Source organism: Colletotrichum truncatum (assembly GCF_014235925.2).
Source record: "Colletotrichum truncatum strain CMES1059 chromosome Unknown Contig_0008, whole genome shotgun sequence".
Taxonomy (NCBI): domain Eukaryota; kingdom Fungi; phylum Ascomycota; class Sordariomycetes; order Glomerellales; family Glomerellaceae; genus Colletotrichum; species Colletotrichum truncatum.
The window spans coordinates 89,760-111,667 of NW_027222405.1; the positions used below are offsets into that span (position 1 = coordinate 89,760).

General features: G+C 47.5%; 5 protein-coding genes across 5 annotated transcripts; all 5 read left to right on the forward strand.

Moving 5' to 3' along the window:
* Nucleotides 1–3,207: 3,207 nt before the first annotated feature.
* Nucleotides 3,208–4,508, forward strand: CTRU02_211501 (uncharacterized protein; the record flags this gene model as incomplete). The annotated part of the gene is made up of 4 exons (XM_036732109.1): nucleotides 3,208–3,304; nucleotides 3,401–3,632; nucleotides 3,686–4,281; nucleotides 4,330–4,508. The coding sequence occupies 4 exons, from the start codon at nucleotides 3,208–3,210 to the stop codon at nucleotides 4,506–4,508; spliced, it is 1,104 nt and encodes a 367-aa protein (XP_036576188.1).
* Nucleotides 4,509–13,293: 8,785 nt separating this feature from the next.
* Nucleotides 13,294–13,842, forward strand: CTRU02_211502 (uncharacterized protein; the record flags this gene model as incomplete). Its single annotated transcript, XM_036732107.1, has 1 exon — nucleotides 13,294–13,842. The coding sequence occupies one exon, from the start codon at nucleotides 13,294–13,296 to the stop codon at nucleotides 13,840–13,842; it is 549 nt and encodes a 182-aa protein (XP_036576186.1).
* Nucleotides 13,843–14,432: 590 nt separating this feature from the next.
* On the forward strand, nucleotides 14,433–16,420 carry CTRU02_211503 (LysM domain-containing protein; the record flags this gene model as incomplete). The annotated part of the gene is made up of 3 exons (XM_070205645.1): nucleotides 14,433–14,585; nucleotides 15,354–15,738; nucleotides 15,780–16,420. 3 exons carry the CDS (start codon nucleotides 14,433–14,435, stop codon nucleotides 16,418–16,420), a joined length of 1,179 nt encoding a protein of 392 aa, XP_070060458.1.
* A 90-nt stretch (nucleotides 16,421–16,510) lies between these two features.
* On the forward strand, nucleotides 16,511–19,206 carry CTRU02_211504 (LysM domain-containing protein; the record flags this gene model as incomplete). The annotated part of the gene is made up of 2 exons (XM_036732105.1): nucleotides 16,511–18,528; nucleotides 18,570–19,206. The coding sequence occupies 2 exons, from the start codon at nucleotides 16,511–16,513 to the stop codon at nucleotides 19,204–19,206; spliced, it is 2,655 nt and encodes an 884-aa protein (XP_036576184.1).
* An 832-nt stretch (nucleotides 19,207–20,038) lies between these two features.
* On the forward strand, nucleotides 20,039–21,321 carry CTRU02_211505 (putative glycosyl transferase; the record flags this gene model as incomplete). The annotated part of the gene is made up of 3 exons (XM_070205646.1): nucleotides 20,039–20,534; nucleotides 20,677–20,908; nucleotides 21,009–21,321. The coding sequence occupies 3 exons, from the start codon at nucleotides 20,039–20,041 to the stop codon at nucleotides 21,319–21,321; spliced, it is 1,041 nt and encodes a 346-aa protein (XP_070060459.1).
* Nucleotides 21,322–21,908: the final 587 nt, after the last annotated feature.

Genomic DNA, 21,908 nt, shown 5'->3' on the forward strand with positions numbered 1-21,908 from the left:
GATATATGCTGCCTATGTCTAAACGCGCTTAACTCCCGGATTAAGTATGCTATATTGCTGTTAGTAGTCGTCCGGGTCTCGCGGTACTCTTCTTCTGCTCTTTCAATCTCCTCGGGAGTAAGTCTTGTAACGATTTGCTCGACTTTGGCAAATGAAGACCTCTTCATTCGCAAGTAACTAATCCGTCGGTTCTCTGATCGAAGAAGCATATTGAATACTAAAAAAGGGAAGCTTGGGTGTGTAGCAAAGTAAGCACCTATTATACTATTACTTTAGTTACTTATTTCTATTTATAAAGCAGAAGTTTTACTAACCATGCCTCTGTAAGCAGAATCGTGCCCAGGTTCGAAGGTAAAATCCGTTCGGCTTATGACTGCTTTGGATGTCTGGACCTTGCGGTTCATCCTGATCATCTTCGTTTTCTTCTTCACGTAATATCCTAGGGCCGCCTCGACCCCATGGAAATAAACAAGGGAAAGCCTTAGGGAAGAAATCGGGATCGTTCGAATCAGCAAATTCCTCTCCTCTGCGACTGACTAGATAGGGTTCTGTATTCTTATATCGGAGGGTGCTGTCTCCGTTTGCGTCCTTTGGCTTTCGGCCTCTCCCACGCTGGGGCCCTCTCACTGTTGCTTCTCGAAGAATCCTGAGTCGTTCTTGTGGGCTATGCTCTCCAGATACCTCAGTAGCCATTAGTCCAGTTGAGGTTAACTCGGACAGCTCTTCATCTATCCGACGAGGGTCCATATCAAATGGGTCGCAATCACCCGCATGGATTCCCCCTAGCCTAGCGTTGCTTTCAGCTTCGAGGTGCGCAGCATTGGTTTCCCTATCTTCTAGACTTGCAATAACATCGTGAGCATTACGCAAAGGTTCATCAGGGCGACCTCGCTCGGCAGGAGGGACATAGTGTCCTGTACGGATTTCGTCTTCGGCACGCTTCTCATACGCCACCATTCTCTCCACAAGTCCCTGGGGTACCTCAGTTCCGGGAGACCATTCCCCCCAGGTCCTAAGATGATCCTCACTAATACTAATATCCCGGTATAGTGGGTTGTTCGCCCGAAGCCAAACGAGCGCACGCTTGAGCTTCTGGGGGTTCACTGATAACATAAAGCCAAGATCGGATGGTACTGGTGTCCGAGGACCTACAAAGCATACATGCAACCTGTCTCGCTCTTCCACGAGTGGATGAGGTAGAATGTTGGCTGCTACGCCTTGAACGTCGTTAGGGAACACAGTAATATGGCCTCTCTTGTGTTTTCGGTAGCGGCTACTTGTTGACTTCTCGACGTCGATAGTAAGCTTCGTAATCTAACCACAGGGGGTATAAATTCTAATAAGGCGCTCCTCAAGTGGTGAAAGATCTTTCAAAACATGAGGATACCGATGGATGCAGCCTAAAGACAGATTATTCACCTGGCAGGCGTATGGCAGTTTTTGATGCTGTAAGGAGGTCTTGCACTGGGTGCAAATAGCGAAGTTTGCCTCTGGCTCCTTAGGAAAGCATTCCATACAAAGGAAATGTTCTCTGTCTAACACAGGGATTTGGTCCTCCACCCTTAGGTATAATGGCTCAAGTTCGGCCCATGTATAATTGACTAGTGAGTTGGGAGGCTTTTGCTAGTAACATACTCTACAATATTCGATTTCGAGTGTAAAGTCATCATGCATGCTTTCGTGGAACGTCTTGGTCTTTTCCAGAATCGTTTTTCGGGAAACTGGTCGGCACCACGTGCGATCCATAGAGTCTAGCTTCTTCTGGATATAGCGGCGATCTGCTTCTTGTACTGTCTGTTCGATCTCCTTCTTCCTTGCTTGGTATGCTTCGGGTGTGTCTAGTAGCTTAATATAGCTAGCTTTTTGGCTTAGCTTGGGTAGTGATGGACGAATTGGTAAATGCCTTTGCTGGATAGGATTAGACTGGCGAATAGCAACTGACGGTATTTGAGTTCTTGGCGCTTCAGAAAGAATATGCTGGCTATCTTGAGCTCTCTTATGCTGTGATATGTCTAGGGTAGTGGGCGTGTTTAGACTTGATATAGGCTTAGGGTTCCACGGAAGTAGGGTTGGTCGATTACTTTGCTCCCAAAGGTTGCTACTAGCATGGGCTTGCCTATTTCCTCCACGGCTTTTCCTAGGCGTAAGGGAAATTTTACTAGGCGATGTATTTAACCCCTCGCTATAGGGTGTCTGTACTAACACTGATCTAGGTGATAATGGAGATTCGATTCTATTCGGGCTTCGGATATTGTCGAACGAGGATGGTGGTGTCGGCAGCAGATTTCGGTTCCGATTCGAAGGAACCTTTAATCCTTCGTCGAGGGATCTCTAGTAACTCTGTGTTAAAAGGGGCCCTGATAGTGATTTTATTGAGTTTGAAGGGACCTTACCATAATATTGACTGAAGGCGGTGGTCCCGGTGCTAGCATGCGACTGTGGTTTGAAGGAGAAGTCTGCTCTTCCCTGCCGGCTATTTGTCTCGGCCTCAATTCAGGCTGAATTGAAATAGGAGTGTCATTGAATGAGGAAACTGGTGTTGTAAGATGCGGCATGATAAAACTTAGAGTCGATTCAAGGATTTCTAAGGTCTTTGGAGATCAAAAAAGCTATTATATTCCTTTGACTATGGGAATATTAAAGCTTAGCAATAGTAATGCGTGTTCGCTCTATCTGCTGAAATCACCTTCTGCCCTAGCTGTAAATGTTATTACTACCTCAATAAGAACATCTTTTCTCATATAGTATTAGCCCAAGGCGAGATATAAGTAACTTCGTATTGCAAAGACGGATGTCTTGCTGCTGCATTACTATAATAAAGCTGGAATCATTCCTATTCTATCCGAATAAGAAACAATACTTTGTGATCTACTAATAGAAGGGTAATAAGCCCCCTGTTGTTCCCACTTTGTAGAAAAAAGACGTAGTCTACGTCTTGCTAGTATAAACTAGACAACTTTAGGCGACTACGAGACCTGGTTCTCCTGTATTAATAACTTGATAAGGGAGCAAAGCTGAAAAATCTCCCTTCCGATGGATTCTTCCTCCGCCCCCTTATGTACAAGGTTTATTCCTTTATAAGAGTATAACCCGAATGTTTGGATTCGCCTTTCTCTTGCTCTTCCTTACGTCTCGAAAGCTCCTTCTACGTTTTATACTGGTTCCTTGCAGATTGTTTACTATTTCGCCTTGCCTCCTCCTGCCGCTATGGGTACTGGAAAGCCAGACTTGGCTGCCTATTGGCCGAAGCCCGAGCTGAACCTGCCTTCGCCATGGAGCCTCCCCCTCACGATGCTTGCTACAGGTAAAATAGTTGCCGTTGAATCTCTAAGCAGGGACTCCTAGATATTTCGGTACCAGAACTGGTCTGGTCAAATCCAGATACCGATTCATACGCCAGAGTGGTTGACTAATGTCTTCCCTAATATACTTGACAACTTACACGCCGGGGCCTTATCGCTAGATCTCTCTCGCTTCCACTTAGGAGGTTCGTTAACTACCGAGGATTGGGAAGACCAATGGTTTACTATTATCTGCGATCCCCACTTCAGTTACGTCCCCTGTGGTCTATCTGGCGAAGACGAGGTGGAATATAAACGTCTGGCATGGATCCAGGACGATGCCCTCACGCCGTAAGTTTCTTCATCCGTGGCATTAGAATACTTATCCTAAAGCTCCCTCTTAGTATTTCTGACCGTACCTGCGCCGACTTATCTCCTCGTTTCCCGATAACTCCTCCGTTCGTAACTTTCAACGGGTTTGTCGATACCCAAAAGTTCCCTCTTGCCGATGATCCCTCCGTTGGTCTCGATGAAATAACCAGGAACTCGTCAGCCGTCTTCAGGGTATGGTCTAGATTTACTTCTATAGAGGCTGCTTATACCCCCAAAACTAGATGGTATGCTAACTACGTTTACGCGATGCTTCCCAAATGCAAAGCACATATGAAGAAGAAGTGCGAGGATTACCGCGTCGAGACAACACCATTTCGCAAGCATGGAAAAAAAGCCTATATTACTGGCTATTTCCATGGTTTCTGCAACAAGAATACCGTCTTTACCTCTGATTATCCTTATAACCCCCTTGAGTTTGTCCTACTCATCGAGATTATCAAAGTTGACTGGGCTGCTGGGGAGCCTAGGCAGACCGCAGCCTCGCGCGATCCGTTTTCTACGCCGTCAAAAGGAGATATGACTGAACGTACGAAGGGAAAATTCAAGTTCGATCCTCTCGCACAGATGTCTGCCGACGCGAAAGTGCCTGGGCCTCTGTTTAATAATGGTAAGCTTGACGATTCTACTTTATTATTCTGAAAGCTAATATGCTTAGGTTCACAAGCCTCGGACGCCATTGTCGATAATGATGATCCGTTTTCTGTTAACGGCCTCCGCGACGTCGCGCCTATTAATATAAAGCGATCCGGAGAGGTAGAGACTATTGAAGACAGCAGTGATGGGGCGAGTCCAACGAAGCGGCCTAAACGGGGCAGTTTGCGTAGGAGGAAATAGTCTGCGTTGGAAAACATGAGGCATATCAAAATTCAATACTAAGAAGATCGCTATCTATGCTTGGATCCCTTTAAGTCTTTCTTCTTCTTCAACCTGAAGTATTTCCTTTTGTAGTAAATTCATTTCCTCGCTAGTATATATAGAAAGTCGATCAGGGAGATCAAAATCTATATTAAAATCGCAATCGTCAATACCACACCCTCTTATTTCCAACTCATCTAATCTAAATTCGTTCTGAAGAGTTTGTATGAGAAAAGACCAAGCGTCTAGACCTTAGGTAGTAATTTTAACATTTTCGAGAGTAAGTCTTCGAAGTGTATTTTGATGTCGCCGTAAGAGCGTCAGGAGTTCGTCTCTCGTGCAGTCTAGATACTCAAGGCATAACCTTTGAAGAAGAGGAATATAGAGGCTTTCTGAAAGTCCTGGAAATTGTTGCTTCTCTTCGCAATAGTTGAAGAATAAAGTAATATCGGTGAGCGCTGGAAAAAGGCTAGAGAAGCTATGAAAGTCTGATTGCTAATCATATTTTTCTTCCTGTACTGGGTCATTCTCTGCAAAGAATTTTCTAATTTCTTGGCTGAAATGATTATCGCTATCCTTAGGATTGATAACAAGACTAAGCTTTGTGATGGTCGTGATTTCGGATTTTACGGCTTTTGCGAGACTGCTTGGGAGCGATAGCATCCGTGGAATAACAGACGTACAACCTTCCATCATATCTCCAAACTCGATATATATCTCCTCTATGGGAAGGCGGCTCTTAATAAGTGCGAAAAACAGTGTTCTGATTACTACTAAGGCATGAACCATGCTATTAGGTAAGAAATCAGAAATAAACCTATTTGGAAGTACGCTAATACGTCGCCCAAGCTTAAAGGCGCCCCATGGTCGGGTATGATCCGATATCCCAATAGCTTTGCAGTTTTTGAGGTTAGTGAGAGCTATCGCTAAATAACTCATATGTTGCCTTTGGGAGAAGAATTCCGTTTGCTCCTGCCATCCATCCTTATAGGTTTGGATTATTTGCTCCCAACTATCGTCGCCCAGTAAGACAACTTCGCCATTCCGAACTCGGAAGAAATCATACTCGTCTTTGAGTCCACAAATCTCTAGTTCTTCGTGGCTCATGTAGTCTTTGGGTTGGATGAGATGATCAACGCAGAGCTCGACAACTTCAACCGCTTGACTCAGAATATGGTGGCGTGAAATGTTCACAAGATTCAATAGGCTTTCCTTCTCTAGCATTACGTAGCGAATGCGGAAGAAGCGTGCTTTGAAAGCTGAAGAAGTTGCCTCAGCTATAGTTTTGCATGTTTCCCGGAAGTTCTGATAGTCCCGCAAGTGCTTAGGGTCTGGTGATAATAGATGATAAAAGATTTCGGTTATCAGTTCAGCTGGCAAGTTGATAAGAGCTTGTTGAGCTATAACTTGAAGCGCAATATCAAGAAAACCCAGAATTGTCTAAGGTGAGGGGAAAGGATCTGATAGTTAAGCGCCGTGATCACCCGTAATTATGCATGAACATGGAGTCGTCTTGGTAGGATTACTAATCCTGGACCGGTGAAACATTAACCCGATTACTAGCTCGTCTTCCTAACGGGAGGCTTACTTCAACAGGCGGCTTGCCCGCCGTTCCCCAGTATAAGGATATTCTTTGCTTTTGCTATAAAAGCTGCTTTTTCTAACTGTTCGTCTTCTAATTGTGAGAACGCCTTGTCTAACAAACCGAGGGTATCGTCGGTTTACATGCCGATATAGCCAAAGTATGGATTTTCGGTAGATAAGATTAATAGGCATAGATCGTACGAAGAAGTAACTATCTAGAGATTCTCTCTGTAATGCTTATGATACGTTGCCTACTAGTAGGTTCTAGCTTCTGCGATTCCGTACAGAGGCTTCACAACCTTTATAATAGTCCCTTTTAGGTACTAGTCTTGAATTTGCTTCGGTAGGTAGGCGAGAATAGTGCGATTAAGCCTTGTAGAGGATTGAACGTAGGCCTATATGATATCTCGAAGCCATAGTTATTTCCCTTCTCGTAGGAGTAACGGGGTAATTAATAGAATTAGCCGTTAACTTGCTTGCTAAATCGTTAGCGATTAGGTTAATATAGCCTTCTTGCTATCGTCGGCGTAACCCTATATTATAAGTCTTGATTTCTCGTAGGGTTTGGTTGTTTTACTTTTGACTTTGTTAACGATACGAGATCGGAAGATTCGTACGTTCTAGTGCCTTCTCTTATTAAACTAGGTGAATTTAAATACTCTTCTAGCAATAAGGCTATTAATCTCTTATTTAGTTAACTATTCGAACGGTTCGCCTAGTATAGTAATAATACCTTCTCGTCGTAGTTTGATTGCTAATTCTTCGTCTACTTGCTTCTTAATCGATAGGAATATTTATTAATAATCCGGGTTATCGTTGAATTCCTTTATAAAGTAGGCGATTAGTAGTAGTCTCTTCCGGGGTCTGCCCGGGCGTCTTCTCGGTAGCTCCGGTGCCTCTTGCGGTTCGTCTAGTTTACTGCCTCCGCTAGCGACGATAATTTCGTCGCGTACTACTTCCTGCTGCGGTATCTCAGCTTCAGGTTCTTCTTCTTCTAGCGCGGCGATGGAATTAGGTAGTTAATCGGGATCTTCGTAGTATAGTTTGACTACGGTAGACCGGAAGGTCTTCGGACTACGTAGCGTATCGATAGTATAGGTTTCGCCGTTTATAGCTGCTAAAGTAAACGGTCCGGTCTAGCCCTTCTTTTCGCGCCATACTCGTACTTACGACCGTAGTAGTAAATTAATAATTAGCCTTATATCAAGGCTATTGCAAGTAGCGATAGCTTCTACTACCTATCGCCTTGCGTAAAGTTTACATACTTCGCTTATCGCCTTCTTAATCGCTTTCGCCTGCCTTATAACTTCGGGAGATAGCAGCGAATCGTCAGTAATTCGTAGGTATAAGCCGAATACTAAGAGTATTAGCACTATTCCGTTTAGGCTAGCAGTATCGTTAACTACTTTGACTACTGTTTAAAATGCTAATTCTAGCGTAATTGTTAGGTCTTCTGCTTTAATGATTTCGTACGCCCTCCTTAGAAGTATATAGTATCGTTTAACTTTCCTAATACTGTTATAGGCTTTTATGGGAATTTCCTTGATTTTAATTGCCATTCCTCTCGCCGCGTTTCGGAATTCTGTTAAGCGGAAGTTTGTTCTAGCGTTGGTAACTAGCCAGTCTGGGGGTCCCTGATACACATCTATCTAGCAGAGGCGTAAGGCTTCCCAAGTAGCTTTCGCAGAAATATCCTTAAGGAACCGGGCGGCGTTAAACGCCGTAGCGGTATCGACGACGTAGAAGACCGGTCTATTACCCTCAAGGTATATTACGTCGGCGATAACCTCGTAGTTAAATTCGTAATCGTCTCGTAACGTAAATTTAAACCGTAATAGCGCTAGTACGTATATTTAGCATCGATAGTAGACTTTTGATAGTTACTTAATTGCCGTAATTTCAACTAGGTAGCTGGCCTTCTAGAGCACCTTGTATAATCGTTAAATAGATAGGTATCCGAAGCGACGGTAAACCCGTCGTAATTTAGCGTCTGTGAGGTAGTTCTAGGCGAGTAGTTTCTCCTTATTGAGTAATAACTATAGGTAGCCTTATTTGCGAATAATAGGTACGACCTTGTTTCCTTAGATGAGGGTATTCGTAACGTTGTTAAAGTAGACCTTCAATCGGTCTATATCTCCTAGGCATATAAGGAAGGGAGTATTAGTTTTAATAACGTGAAATTTAACGCTTCTAAACGGCGTTAGCACTTTGGTAGTCCTTATAGACTCTAGTAGTATCCTATCGCCGAATTTTATTATAACGCCGCTAGCCGCCTTAGTATTTAACGTAATTCCTTCGTAAATTTGTTATAAGGCTACGAATTATAGGTAGCTAGCGGTTAAGAATCCTACTACGCCCGAGTCGGGCATGATCCCTTAGAAGTTCTAGGCAGAGTAGCGTCCCTCGAGTATGAATTGCGAAGGTAGCTCTTTCGGTTCTGGTTGGTTGCGGAAGAGGTCTTCTTTCGTAATAGCATGGCGGGTTGACTGGTCTGCTAGGATCGTGGCGATCCTGTTGCCGTCAATTGCTGTTGTAGTGAAATAGGCGGTGACCTGGAATTGACTGTCGCTGCCGGTCTCTTCCTCTTCGTCACTTTCACTGGTTTATTCGGTTACGTAGTAGTATTACTAGGGGTCTTCGGCGGTAGGTTATAAGTCTAACCCGTCGAAACCCTTGTATTAGACGAGAAATTGGCTATATGCTGGAAGTGACGTATCCTGGGCATATTGGGTGGTTTTAAACTTCTCGTATGCTTTTCGTCTCTCTTCTATAGTGTATTTAGTTGACTAGCAGTTAGGTTTTCTATATACGTAGTACTTCTTAGGCGTTAGCAGTAATAGGGGTTTGTTACGGCTTCTTCCTTATAATAATCGACTTCGTAATAAACGACTATATCGTAAATAACGCTTTCGACCGTTAAAAGTTCTATCGGTCTAGTACTGCTTTAGTAGGTTAGCTACTATATTGAATTGTTATTAGTTAAGACGGGTAGCTATCTCGATCGACGAGATTAATTAGCTACGAAGTCCCTCGTACGTCTTAGCCGGTATAAATAACGCTATTATATACTCTAGAATATCTCTATAAGCGTATAGAAGTTAGGTATAGAGGGATCGGTCGTTATAATCCTATTATAGCAAACCGGGCTAAATCTTGCTTAATTTGTTATATAGTATGTTAAAACACTCCGATTTGGTCTTTCTAGGGTTATCGCGAATGATTTGGGGAAGAGTAGTTATATTCTACTGCGTAACGTATGCTTATTGCCTTTCCCTAGTCTCGAAGTATGATTTTAATTAGTTGATCATGGTCTCGAAGTTAGGCTATAGGTTGATTACTTTAATCGAGGCGTAGAAGTAGGTTTTAGCTATTCCTTTCAGTATTAGGGGAAGTGCCTTATTATATTAGGAGGTATAAATTCCTAGCATTCTATAGTAATCTACGAATACTAGCATCTTCTTTTCAAGTATATCGTATATATCGCTACTATATTTTATATCGTCGGGGTATAGTTTTGCGAATTCTGTTAATTGCTTTCCGATACGGTCTGTTGACTTGTATGGTTGGAAGTCTGTTAACGGAGAGACTGTAGGATGTAGCGGTCGGTACGGTAGTTGCTACTGTTGTTGTTCTTGTGGAGGAGGTAGCTATAGGGTTGGTTCGACTCTTCCTCCTATGCTGTTAGCTACTATTGCCGGTCTCGTAATCTCTTTGTAGAATTCGGGGTCTTTTATCAAAGCCTTTAGGTTGCGATATCTCTTGACGCCTTGTTCGAGTTCTTGGGGTGACTAGTAGTGGAATTCTTCTTTTTTGAAGGCTAATGCTACGTTTTTCGAGATTTTCTTGCTATCTATTTCGACGTAGACGCCGTTACTAATTAAATGGTTTCTAAAGAATCGTAGGATTAGGGGAGGTACGTTCTAGAAGTCTTCTTCTAACTAGTCGGCGAAATCGAGAGAAACTTCGTTCTATAGCTCGAGGCCCGTAAGATTCCTCTTCTTATAGGTCTTAAGTAGGAAACCTATATAGGAACTTAGTTACTATAGGCTAGCGTTTATAAGGTCGATTGCCTAGTTGCCTTATACTGCTAGATCGATTATACTTTCGATTCTCTATAGGATAGGGACTATTAATTAGCTTTTAATAGTAACGCTACTCGCGGGCGATCCTTCTCGTAAATTTTGCTCCATTCTAACAATATAAAATAATTACTTCTATTTAGAATCTTAAATTAATTCTGAAGGGAAAGAATTATAAAATCGGTGATTTTCGTCGGTTCGTCGTTTATTTCCGTCGGCGCTATTCTCGCTAATATTCTCGAGGGGTGTAAGGGTATATACAGGTCTCGAATTAGTAGGGAGAGAGTTTGTTAGGAAGTTTAGAATCTAGCAGATAGTTAGCCTTATGACGCCCACAACCACGTGCGTTTCTCCTAAGCCGCAGCCTCGGAGGCGTATACGTATAGCTATATAGGCGGATTACCGCCGGTAGTCTCCGCTCGCCTTTCGGCGTGTTCTTCTTCTAGTAGGGAGGTCTCTTATGGCAGGCGCCTCGCGGTTAGCACCTCGTCTAGGGATTTATTAAGAAACTAGCAGGCGCCTCGTGATTAGCACCGCGCGTGGGGGATAGTTATAGTTAGGGAAGTTGTTATCCCTTGTGGGATTCGTGAATCTTCGCCCTTGTAGCGTGAAGAGGTTGGAGGACCGTCGATTCGGTAGGTCTCTTCTTCTGGTGATTGAAAACGCGTGATGGAACGCTCTTGCTAGCGATAATTGGCTACGATTAACCTTATCCCGCCTAGGGTGAGCGTAGCAGTCCCTAGGTTACTCGAATAATCGGATTACTAGTAGATTTAAGGAAAAGAAGCTTTCTTCTGCTAGTTTCCGTAGATCCCAGTTACTCTCGCTTCTTCTCTCGTTAGCACGAAATCCCTACTTTTACCTAGGCTTAGGTATCCAGTTCAAGAAGTCGTCTCTTCTAGTGTTGACCTTGCTGATCTGCGGTTTGTCCGTAGCAGAGTGGTAATTGTGAAGTTAACCAAATTAATAGCAACTATAAGGTTTACCACTGATCAGTATAGGTTTCACAGGGGGTGAAACGGAATTCCGTTCGTCAATAACAAATAACAGTAAATTGGTTCTAATCGATGGTTCATGATAGTTGAAAGTGGTGTTGTTGACTAGAAGGTGGGGATATTCCCCCTTGGCCTGTCACGTGAGTCTGGGAGGCTTGGGCCTCTCAGCCTGGCGGGCGTGTGGCTGGAAGTGCCACACGACTCCGTATTCCAACTATCGCAACACTACTGTCACCACAGTTGGCCGTATTACTTTCAATTAAGAAACTAACTATGAGCTATCTAACTGGGGTACTAGCTGATGTATCTTTGTCTATAGTTTCTCGTGTATCATTGTTTTAAGAGAGACGATAAAAACTGAAGACTCCATCTTAAAATCAACCCAGGACGAGATCAACCTCTTCACATTGTGTCGTTCCCATGCCCAGGCACTGACGCGGCCTGACGCCTTGCGGTAGGCTATGCCGTCAACCCATTCTACCCAAAGAACGCCGTAAACCTCAACCCCATGCATGTGTGGGGCTTTCGGTCGACACACAGCCACAAGCTCGATGAGAATGGAATCAGATCCTTGATCCGGAAATTGGGAAATGTCGTCTCTATGACGAAGGAGAAGGTTCCCGCACCAGTCTAAGTTATCATCCAGAAGTCTTTCCCCAAAGCCGCCTTCAAACGAAGGGTCTTCGTCTTCAAACTCACGGTCATCATCTTCGAAAGGGGGAAGGTAATCTTCGGGGTCGGGGCTTTGTACGGCTCTGAATAAACTCCGATGGGTTCGACAAGAAACGTAAGGTGTTTGTAACCGAATGAATGGCAAGGTTTCTTCTGTAATGGCAGTAAACGGGATGGGTAGCCAGAAAAACTTGTTCGGCATTGATGAGTGCCGATATACGTATTTCCCAAGGCCTTCTGGAGCCTGTAACGTCTCCTCGATTCTCCTTGATGTTTAGTTTCATCTTAATCTTCTTTTGCCTAGCCTTTTGGAAGTTCAAATGCCGGCTCTTCTACCTACTTTGGCAGATGAAGCCAAGTGGATTGAATAGGTCGCTTATCTGTGGCTTCCGGCGTGGCGTGGGTAAACCATTGGGTGATAGGAATAGTTCTGCAGCCCTCGCCGAAAGTAGTCTTCCCATCTTCCCACTCGTTGTAGACCTTTTTTTCGGTCGGATCGAATGACTGTTCACCCAGATGGAGGATCGAACGAACGTTCCATCCCAGCCATGACCATCGATAATCTTTTCTGGAGATCGTTCCGTCCCTGGAATCTGTTCGTCTCGTAATGTTTGTGCATGTGTACCACAGTAAAGCTGATTCAAACAGCGCCTCTGGAAGACCAAAAACAAACCCTAGTTTTATTACACTAAATTAATAGGTCTTTCTAAGGTTGTTGAGATCAAAAGGGTCTATTTAAATTAGCCGTATATAGCCTTATTTACTTATATATCTTAGAGAAGGGTCTAAAACATGTTGTCCTGACACCCTATCCCAACAACTACGAGTTGGCTACAGATACATTAACAGCCACAAATCGTTCCCATAATTTTTTCAAATTGGAAGGAAACTTACACTGTCTGTCTCTAAATGGCTACAACCCCGCAAGCTATGTACCTGCAGCCAGATCGTAGTTAATAGGATAACCTATGTTATTATTAAGTAATAATACTCTTACCGCTCTATCCGGTATATCTTATATATAACGTTTAAAGTCATAGAAGCTAGTCAAATACCAGGATAGACTAGCCGAGTACTACCTATTATAGAAAGGGTTTATTCCCCCTTAATTTAATTTGTTTAAGTCCAGAGCTTCTCTCTTATCAATTATAAAACCTCCATCTCTTGCTGCCTCTCTAAGCCATCCATCTATTAGCTACCTGACTTAAGATCATACATACAGATCCACCCACAATGGATACAGGCGCGCTTTCCGTTGCTACGGGTTTAGAAGGAACGTCAGGAATCTCGGGAATCTCGGGAATCTTGAACGAAACTTACGAAATAATTCAACTTCCTTCAGCAGCTAGTAAGCGACTTTTCTGGACGCTTAACGGCCCTCTCGAGACTGCAATCCAGGTTACGCCTAACCCGTATTACGAGTAAGGGGATACTATGGAACCCTACTTTCGTCCTACTGACGACGGCCCTACGCCGGACTGGCACCCTGTGTCGAAAGAGTCTCTCATAGAGCCCCAGGTCGAGACAATCACCGTCAGGATTCGCTGCCTTGAGTCGTGGGAGGAGCTTTGGGTTGAGCTTAATCGCGACTGTATCGATACGAAGAACGACCCCCGGCGGCCGCGGGCTCAAGACGCCCAGCTCAAAGTAACAGCTAGCGGGGCGTTTCTCACGGTTCAGGAGTATGTCTCCGCTGTGCACCCATGGCTTATGGGTATGCGCGAGAGGCTCCTAGACGCCTTAGGTAATATCTATGACAGGCCGTCAGCCGAGACGAAACTGGCTGTTCTGCAATTTGGCGTTGGGCCGCTGAGCATTGGCTATGTGGATAGGTGGGCTTACTGGCATAGAAAGTCTGAGCCGGTAGCTAGGTTAAGCGAGGTAGAGAGAGAGGAGGCCTCGCGGAAAGTTATGGAGAGGTATAAGGCGAGATCTGCGGAACGAGTTCGCGAGTTAGAAAGGCTTCGCCAAGAGAATAACTAGACTAGGCTGATTTATCTAGTATATATACTAGTGTACTCTTATTTCCTCTATTCTTCCTATTACCCTATAGTAATCATGACCGTGGAAGCTGATACTCCTAGTAAATAAGTATATTTCTTACTCGTTCTACTGCTATTAACCTCTCTCTCTACCTCTCCCCCCTATGCGACTCTACGTTCAAGCGTACACTGACAGGACGTTACCAGCTCTGCATAACTGCATGTCGTTACATATATGAGGCATATTACCGTTGGCGACGGGTGCTTGATCGGACGCTGCATAGAAGGAATCTTCTTAGTAGCCTCTCTCAGCAATACTTACAGGCACCGGGCGGGCAGTATCCGTGACTGCAGGCAAACTCGCATAGGTCCACATAATACTCTAGGTTTTCAGTGATATTGTCATTTGGATAGCCGTGGCGCCCTGTTAGTTCTGGTACACAGCAGTCGGCTCTGCGGCAGGCCCGGTGCAGACGCTTGCGCCAGAATGGCAGTGATTATAGTCGCAACTTTATGAACACAGGCCCGTCAGATTATCTGTGATACCCGGCGCGTTCGAGCCGCCGGGCGCAGGCGGGAGACGGAGCCGCCATGGAAGTGCTTGCGGTTGCCACCGAGGTACTGGTGGCGCCTGAAGTCACGATTGCCGGGGCTATAGAAGTCGAAACGGCTGCGGCTGTGGACACAGCAGATGTCGAGTTTGAGGCGCAGATTCCAAACTTGTCCTGGCTATGCGGTCGTCAGGTTTGCCACATCGACTGAAACTGGGTAGTCCTGGAGATCAAAGACGGCGATCAATACTCACCACCCCCGTTCGACAAAACAGTCGGCCGGCTTCTCACCGCATACACCGTTCACGTTACAGCATCTCCCCCACGCGGCCGAGCATCTAAGACCCTCTGCGCCGCCGCAGGTGCCATCTTTCGTTCACTTTGTGCCGGACGGCTGCTCGTCCTGCTTCCAGATGTCACAGTCACCCACTTGACCAGTAAAGAGTCCGCAAAAAGCCTCGCCCGTGCCACATCGTTCGTCCAGACTGCAGCAGTTATCCCAGCGGCCGGCACAGACGCGGAAGGCGTGAGCCTAGCCGCATGTGCCGTACGTACTGTAGATCGTGTCGCCTACGCAGTCGCCCTCATAGCATGTGCCGGGGGCACAGTCCTCACTGGGGGCAACAAGTCAGTCTCGTTACATTCATAATTCAGGCGTTTTAGCCACATACGTCGAGTCGCTGCAAGTCCACGTCTCCGAATTGCAGCACTGCTTATCGGTACCAAGGCAGGTAGCGTTGTTGTAGCGAGGGCCGTAAAGCCCATCGGTAGCCCTGTTAGGCTCGACGACTGGAAAGAAACTGTTAGTAGATGTTTCGACATGTTAGCCTGGTCTCAGATGGAAGATTACATCCCACGACACAGTACTCGGCCTGCGGCTTGATGTTGCTGCAGTCCTTCATCAGGCCTGAATTTAGGGAGAAGGAGGTCTCAATAAGGAGCTGTCACCACCAAGCGCCAGGACTCTCCATCAGTAGACGACACAAAGCCCCTCCTAAAAGTGGCCTCCTCGGGTGACCTTGAGAGAGCCCGTGATATCGTGGCCACCGCCATCGCCGCCTCGGCCAAGCTCAACAAGGCTCGTCTGACAAGCCCGCTGCGCAACCAGTACAAGCTCAAGCCCGGTGCCGTCATCGGCAAGACAACTGTGGATAAACGCCGTCGCGCCCGCCGCGACGACTCTCGCCCTCCTCCGCTCCTTGAGATCTCTGAAGAGATCGCGTGGGCTGCCGCGCTCCTAGCCGAGGCCGAGGCCAGAGTGCCCGGACGCAGTGTTGTAGCTCCTAGCCGGAACTTCACGCGCCGAGCCACAGCCAGAGGCTCATACTGGATGGATTTCATAGCCCGTAAGGGTACCGTTCCTGGGGCGACGACCCCTCATACAAAGTGTTCCGCAACGTGCTTGATTACGGTGCCACTGGCAACGGCTTGACTGATGATACCGCCGCTATCAAGCGGGCTATGAACGATGGCAGACGGTGCGGCGAGAAATGTAACGGGTCAAGGGTGAAAAACGCCATTGTCTACTTCCCGCCTGGAACCTACCTCATCTCAAGCACAATAATCCTCCCTTTCGGCACGCAGGTTATCGGCGACGCTATCAACCGCCCAGTGCTAGTTGCCTCACAATCCTTTATTGGCCTTGGTGTGCTGTCGACGAACGAGTATACCGCCAACGGCGGCTCCGGTCCCGATGGGAATGACCAGCAGTGGTATGTCAATACGGCCAGTTTCTACCGCCAGATCCGTAACATCATTATTGACGTACGTCCTGCGCCGCCCGCGGAGGAGGTTGCCTGCTTGCATTACCAGGTGGCCCAGGCCACGAGCATGCAGAACGTTGAGCTGAGAGCCGGCCCGGGCCAGAAAGGTCTCTTTGCTGAGAACGGCAGCGGCGGCGGTATCTCCGACGTCAGCTTTGTCGGCGGCGACGTCTGTCTGTACGGCGGCGAACAGCAGTTCACAGCCCAACGGCTCGTCTTCAGTGGCTGCGAAATCGGTGTCCAGGTCATCTGGGACTGGGGCTAGGTGTGGAAGTCGGTGACGATGACCGACATAAAAACGGGTTTTAAGTCTGTGCCTGACAATTCTGACAACAACATCGGGTCGTCGCTGATCATGGATTCGTCCTTCACCAACGTCGGCACCGTCGCCGTCATACAGCCGCCGTCATCCGAGCCTGGCTCCGGAAGCACCGGTCTCGTGATTGAGAACATAGTCATGTCGGGCGTCACCACCGCCGTTGCTGACACAAATGGCCGCTCCCTCCTGGCCCCGTCGGCTAGGGTGGATGAGTGGGTGTTAGGTCCCGTATACTCGGGCTTGGCTGATACCAGTGCTCGCTCCTTTTCGTCTGGCGGTAAGATTGGAAGGTATCGTAGGGACAGCGCGCTCCTGGATGAAAAGGGTGCTTTCTATGAGCGTCCCAAGCCGCAGTACGAGGACCGCGATGTGGCGGACTTTCTCCACGTCAAGGATTTTGGCGCCAAAGGCGATGGCCAAACGGATGACACGGCCGCCATCCAGAAGGCTATAAACTCCAGCCAGGGCAAGATTTTATTCATTGACGCCGGCTCGTACATTCTGACACAGACCGTCACGGTGCCGGCGGGCGTAAAAGTGATCGGCGCGACATGGTCCCAGCTGGTCGCCCAGGGATCGGCCTTCTCTGATGAGACGAAGCCCACCGTCATGCTCGGTGTGGGCTTCCCCGGCCAGGTCGGCAACGTCGAGATGCAGGACCTCATCTTTACCACAAAGGGTCCTACAGCTGGCGCCGTGCTCATCGAGTGGAATATGGCCGCGGATGCAAAGGGGTCGGCTGCCCTCTGGGATTGCCACGTCCGCATCGGCGGCGCAACAGGCACCGACTTGACACCCACAGTGTGTCCTGCCATAACTTCAGGTATCGCCCCGGGCTGCAACGCCGCCAGTCTGATGATGCACATCACACGGGGCGCCTCAGGATACTTCGAGAATATGTGGCTGTTGGTGGCCGATCATATGATCGACGACCTGGACCTGGAGAACGCCAATAACACCATGGTACAGAACTCGGTACATGTCGCGCGAGGTCTGCTGGTTGAGAGCAATGAGCCTACCTGGCTCTATGGCACGTCGTCGGAGCATGCTGTTATGTACCAGTACAATTTCAATAACGCCTCGAGCATTTTTGCCGCCATGATCCAGACCGAGTCGCCCTACTATCAACCCACCCCCCACCCGCCTGCCCCTTTCAGCAACACCGTCGGTATCTCCCCTGGTGACCCGGACTACGCCTGCGCTATGGGCGACGAGTTCAGCGGTTGCGACCAGTCGTGGGCCGTCGTGATGCGCGGTTGCGAGGACATCGTGGTCGCCGGGGCCGGCCTGTACTCATGGTTCTCGACTTACATCCAGGATTGCATCAGCGGGCAGCTCTGTCAGAAGGCGCTGGTGCTTCTCGAGGATAACCACGCTAGCGTGCGCTGGGAGCATCTTGTCACCATCGGTGCCAAGTATATGGTCGTCATGGATGGCAAAGGCATCGCGGCCAAGGATAACCTCAACGTCAACGCACACCCCTTTTGGTCGCAGGTGTCGCTGCTCGACGTCACCAGTGATGGTAAACAGTATAACGATATTCTATGGCTCGACCCCTCCATCTGGGACATGGCCCAGCCCGAGTTTTCATGTCAGCCGCCCTGCCGCGTCAAGATCCCACCGTACACAGGCGCGACCACCACAGTCAACTACCCACTCATGACTGTCAGCAAGGATGCGTGGACGAGCACCATTACGGTGCGGCCCCTAACATTGTCCAAGATAGGATTCGAGGTGATGACGCTGGTCGAGGGCGGTCCCAACGTGAAGAGGGATGGTCTAAACCGCCGGGCTTTCGAGGAATTCTGGCCCATCCCCGCCACAACGGCTGCCTGGCCCGTAGTCGTGTACAACGGGCCAGACGGCAGAGCATCGACGGCGAGTCCTACTGCGGCCTATCCAACGCCACCTCCGTCCATCGGACCTGACGCGCCGCCGCCGCAGAAGGGCGCATGGCCAGCGCGCCCCCTCCGGCCGCATGTCGCCCTCCAGCCACGAGCTGCTCTCGCCGTGGACCCCAACGCCGAAATAAGTGAACGCCTCAAGGATTGGATGTGCCGGCAGGCCGTCGAGTCACCGAGCTACTACGACAAAGATTTGCTGGACTGTCCGAACAAACGACCAACAACGACTCGGGTCAGGTGCCGATCGGCGAGGGCTGGGGCTGGGACGTCCCCCAAATTTCATACAACGGCACCATGCTCGTGCCCGGAGGGTTCCCCTTTGGCCAAATCATCGGTATTCTCGGGGTTATGTGCGAACAACCGCAGCAGACCACCACTACCACGACCAGGGCGCAGACAACCGAGCCTTCCAAACCCACAGAGAAGCCGCTAAAACGGCCCGACGCCAACAAGAACGAAATTAACTGCTATGGAAGCGGGCGGAAGATGAGCAACAAGCGGCTGCGGAATGGCATCAACTCTTTCTGCAGGAACATAGGCTCAGCGGTCGGCGTCGAGGCCCGCGGCCTAGAAGGTAGGGCCACCGGGGAGCTCAAGGCCGGCTATAAGAAGGAATACATAAAGCCCTTTTCTGGACAGGAAGAGATTCGTTTCAGTTTCGAGGTACTGGATGGTTGCACGTGGACGTTCGACTTTGACGAGTGTACACGGTACTTCAAGACGCCTGTTGATAGCTGTAACTGCGGTGGAGAGAACGGCAAGCAGGGCGGTCGTGGGGAAAATGATTGTCTCAAGTGGACGACCGACCCAAATCGATCCAAGTGGTAGTATAATACAGTCAGCTTCTAATGACGGTGAGTTCTGCTGACAGCTGCTGAAGCTTTGAAACCAACTGGGTTCGTACGGATTAGGTCGTAGGCGCTTCAAAGGTCGATTAAGGGTTAGGGTCCAGTTGATTTTCTCATACTATTCATTGAAATGGTAAATATTATTCATATTGTAACAGCTAACAGGTTGTAAAATTCTCACTTTTTTTCTCGCTGTAACTCTCTCTCATGCCTCTCCCTCGTTAAACTTTCCCTCTCAGGACTCACCCCAACCCAGTCCCGCGGCCGCGGACCCCGCTACTAATTTATAATCCTACTGGGACCGAAAACCCCGCTCTGCTTTGCTTTTCCGTCTCTATTTTCGTACGTAGTTCCGGGCACTCCGGAGATTTGCCTTTGCGTCGACACCGTTCTTGTCCGTCGAACACTGTTAGGCAACAAGTGTGAGGATTTTACACCTCTACTAATACTCCGAAGTTAGCACAGTGGGGATCACGCTGTTTATCTCTTTATTCACTCTCCTGTAACGAAGGCTAGTAAGGGATAACTCTGCTAGCTACTGAAATACCGAGCTCGGTTTTGTTAGCGGCGTTGTGAACTCTTCGTATCGTGCGATGCAATCGGGTGAGCCGTCTTAACCGAAAGCTGAGGAGTTAACGTTCACGCCTATTTTGCAACAATACACATTCAGATATGAGTTAATCTATATAAAGTCTTTTCTGCTACGCAAATTTGAAACGCTCTCATGATTTGTCTTGAAATTATTGTCGGCGTTGATATATATCTTCTTCCATTCAACTAGCTAACTATGCCAAGCTATCAAGCTCTCCACCATGGTTAAAATATTACAAGCACCCCGATTATGGCGCTCTCGCCTGCTTTTTCTCGCCATGGTTATGCTCTCTGCATTTGCCATTTGGTGGTCTAGGAAAATACTCCACGCTGCCTTGACACTTATCTTCCTCCCTTTTACTTGGGGTCATAATGCAAGCCAATTCCTGATTTCTCAAGACGTCGATGGGTTCGATGTCACTTTCGCAAACTACAGTCGGATGCAGGAAACTGCTGGCTCTTCTTACCAGGACAAGATTCCGCCTATTCTTCATCATATCCTGTTGGAGAATCCAGCCGCTGCAACAAAATGGCAGCACGCTCGGCAAAGCTGTCTGGAGATGCACCCTGGGTGGGAAACACATTTCTGGACCGATGCCAAAGCTGAACAGTTCGTTGCTGAAAAGTTTCCTGCGCTCAAGAACATGTGGGACGGCTACCGGTTCCCAATTCAACGGATTGACGCGCTGCGGTATTTCATCCTTTACGAGTATGGTGGTAAGTCAGAGTGGTATCTTCAAGCTTTACAGACCCGGGGAAAACATGTTTTCAGAGCTGCCAACGAAGCCTTGAATATTGCGAGCAAAAGTGAATGCGAAAAAGAAACGACGTGAACTTTGATGCTAACATATCTTCAAAGGGGTTGTACTAGATATGGACTTACAATGCCGGCGGTCTTTGGGTCCATTGAGACGTTTTGAGTTTGTTGCTCCGGCTGCCCATCCTGTCGGGTTTTCGAACGGTTTCATGATGGCCAGCAGGGGCAATAAGTTTATCAAAGACATTATAGCACACCTGGAGACGTATAACAGACACTGGTTCGGATTAGCGTATCCAACGGTAATGTTCAGTACCGGCTGCCATTTTGCGTCGTAAGTCATGTCTTTTCACACATTATGTCCTGCTCTTCTGAATATTCTGAACACATGAGTAACCCTGTGTTTCGAGATGGTTAGTTGACTTTGCAAATAGTACAATACACGCTCTGCAGCGCAATAGAAGCACGTTGAAGATTTTAAGTGGCCCGAAAAACAACATCAAACTGCACCAGCTTAATGGTGCTGCTTCAACGCCCTTATTCAATCATCTTGGTAGCTCGTCATGGCACTCATTCGATGCTGCATTTATCGTGTTGCTAGGTCATCTGGGATGGAAGCAAATTGTACCTTTAGTCATCGGTGGTGTCATTTTTGTATTTCTGGTGCGAAGACTGTGTAGGTGGCGGCGCATGGTGGTATTTCGTTCGCAAAAAGATCTAGGTGGCTCTATAAAATCTAGCGTGTAGCGTCTTAAATGTGCACCTTCTTGATAGCCTTACCTGTTGTTGCGCATGTGATTTCTCTTGTTATGTCTCTTAATATTCTGACTCCATCTATTTCTTTTCGCGAACTTCATTAATTCTCAATTTCCTTCGACGAGGTGAATCAGAGGAATGTCCCATCAGTCATCCCTTCGGTTTGCTCTGAATACAGATAGTCAAATGGTCTAGAGGACCGGTCTAGCCCCTGAGCTGGGCACTAAATGGCAAAAGCAGGGTTCTGGGATTTACGAGAGTGGACGATTCTTAGCTAACCCAACCAGGCCTAGCTAATCAAAGGTCTTCTTTTGTTCTATAGGATAACTACTATTATACGGCATATCAGTTCCGGGAAAATGGAAAACACGGCATGCGAACTCCGAAAGAAAGGTCACAGGCACTTAATTAGTGTTTAGGCAGCTGCGAAAAAAGCTTGTTGTGGCCCTTGAAGTCGTCGGACCCCCGTATAGATTCCGTTCCAGGCGACCCCGCGGGGGCCGAATGCGAGATGTGAATTCCACACATGTAGGTATGGCAATCAGCGTGTTGGGACTCAGTAATTGTTCCTCGCACTT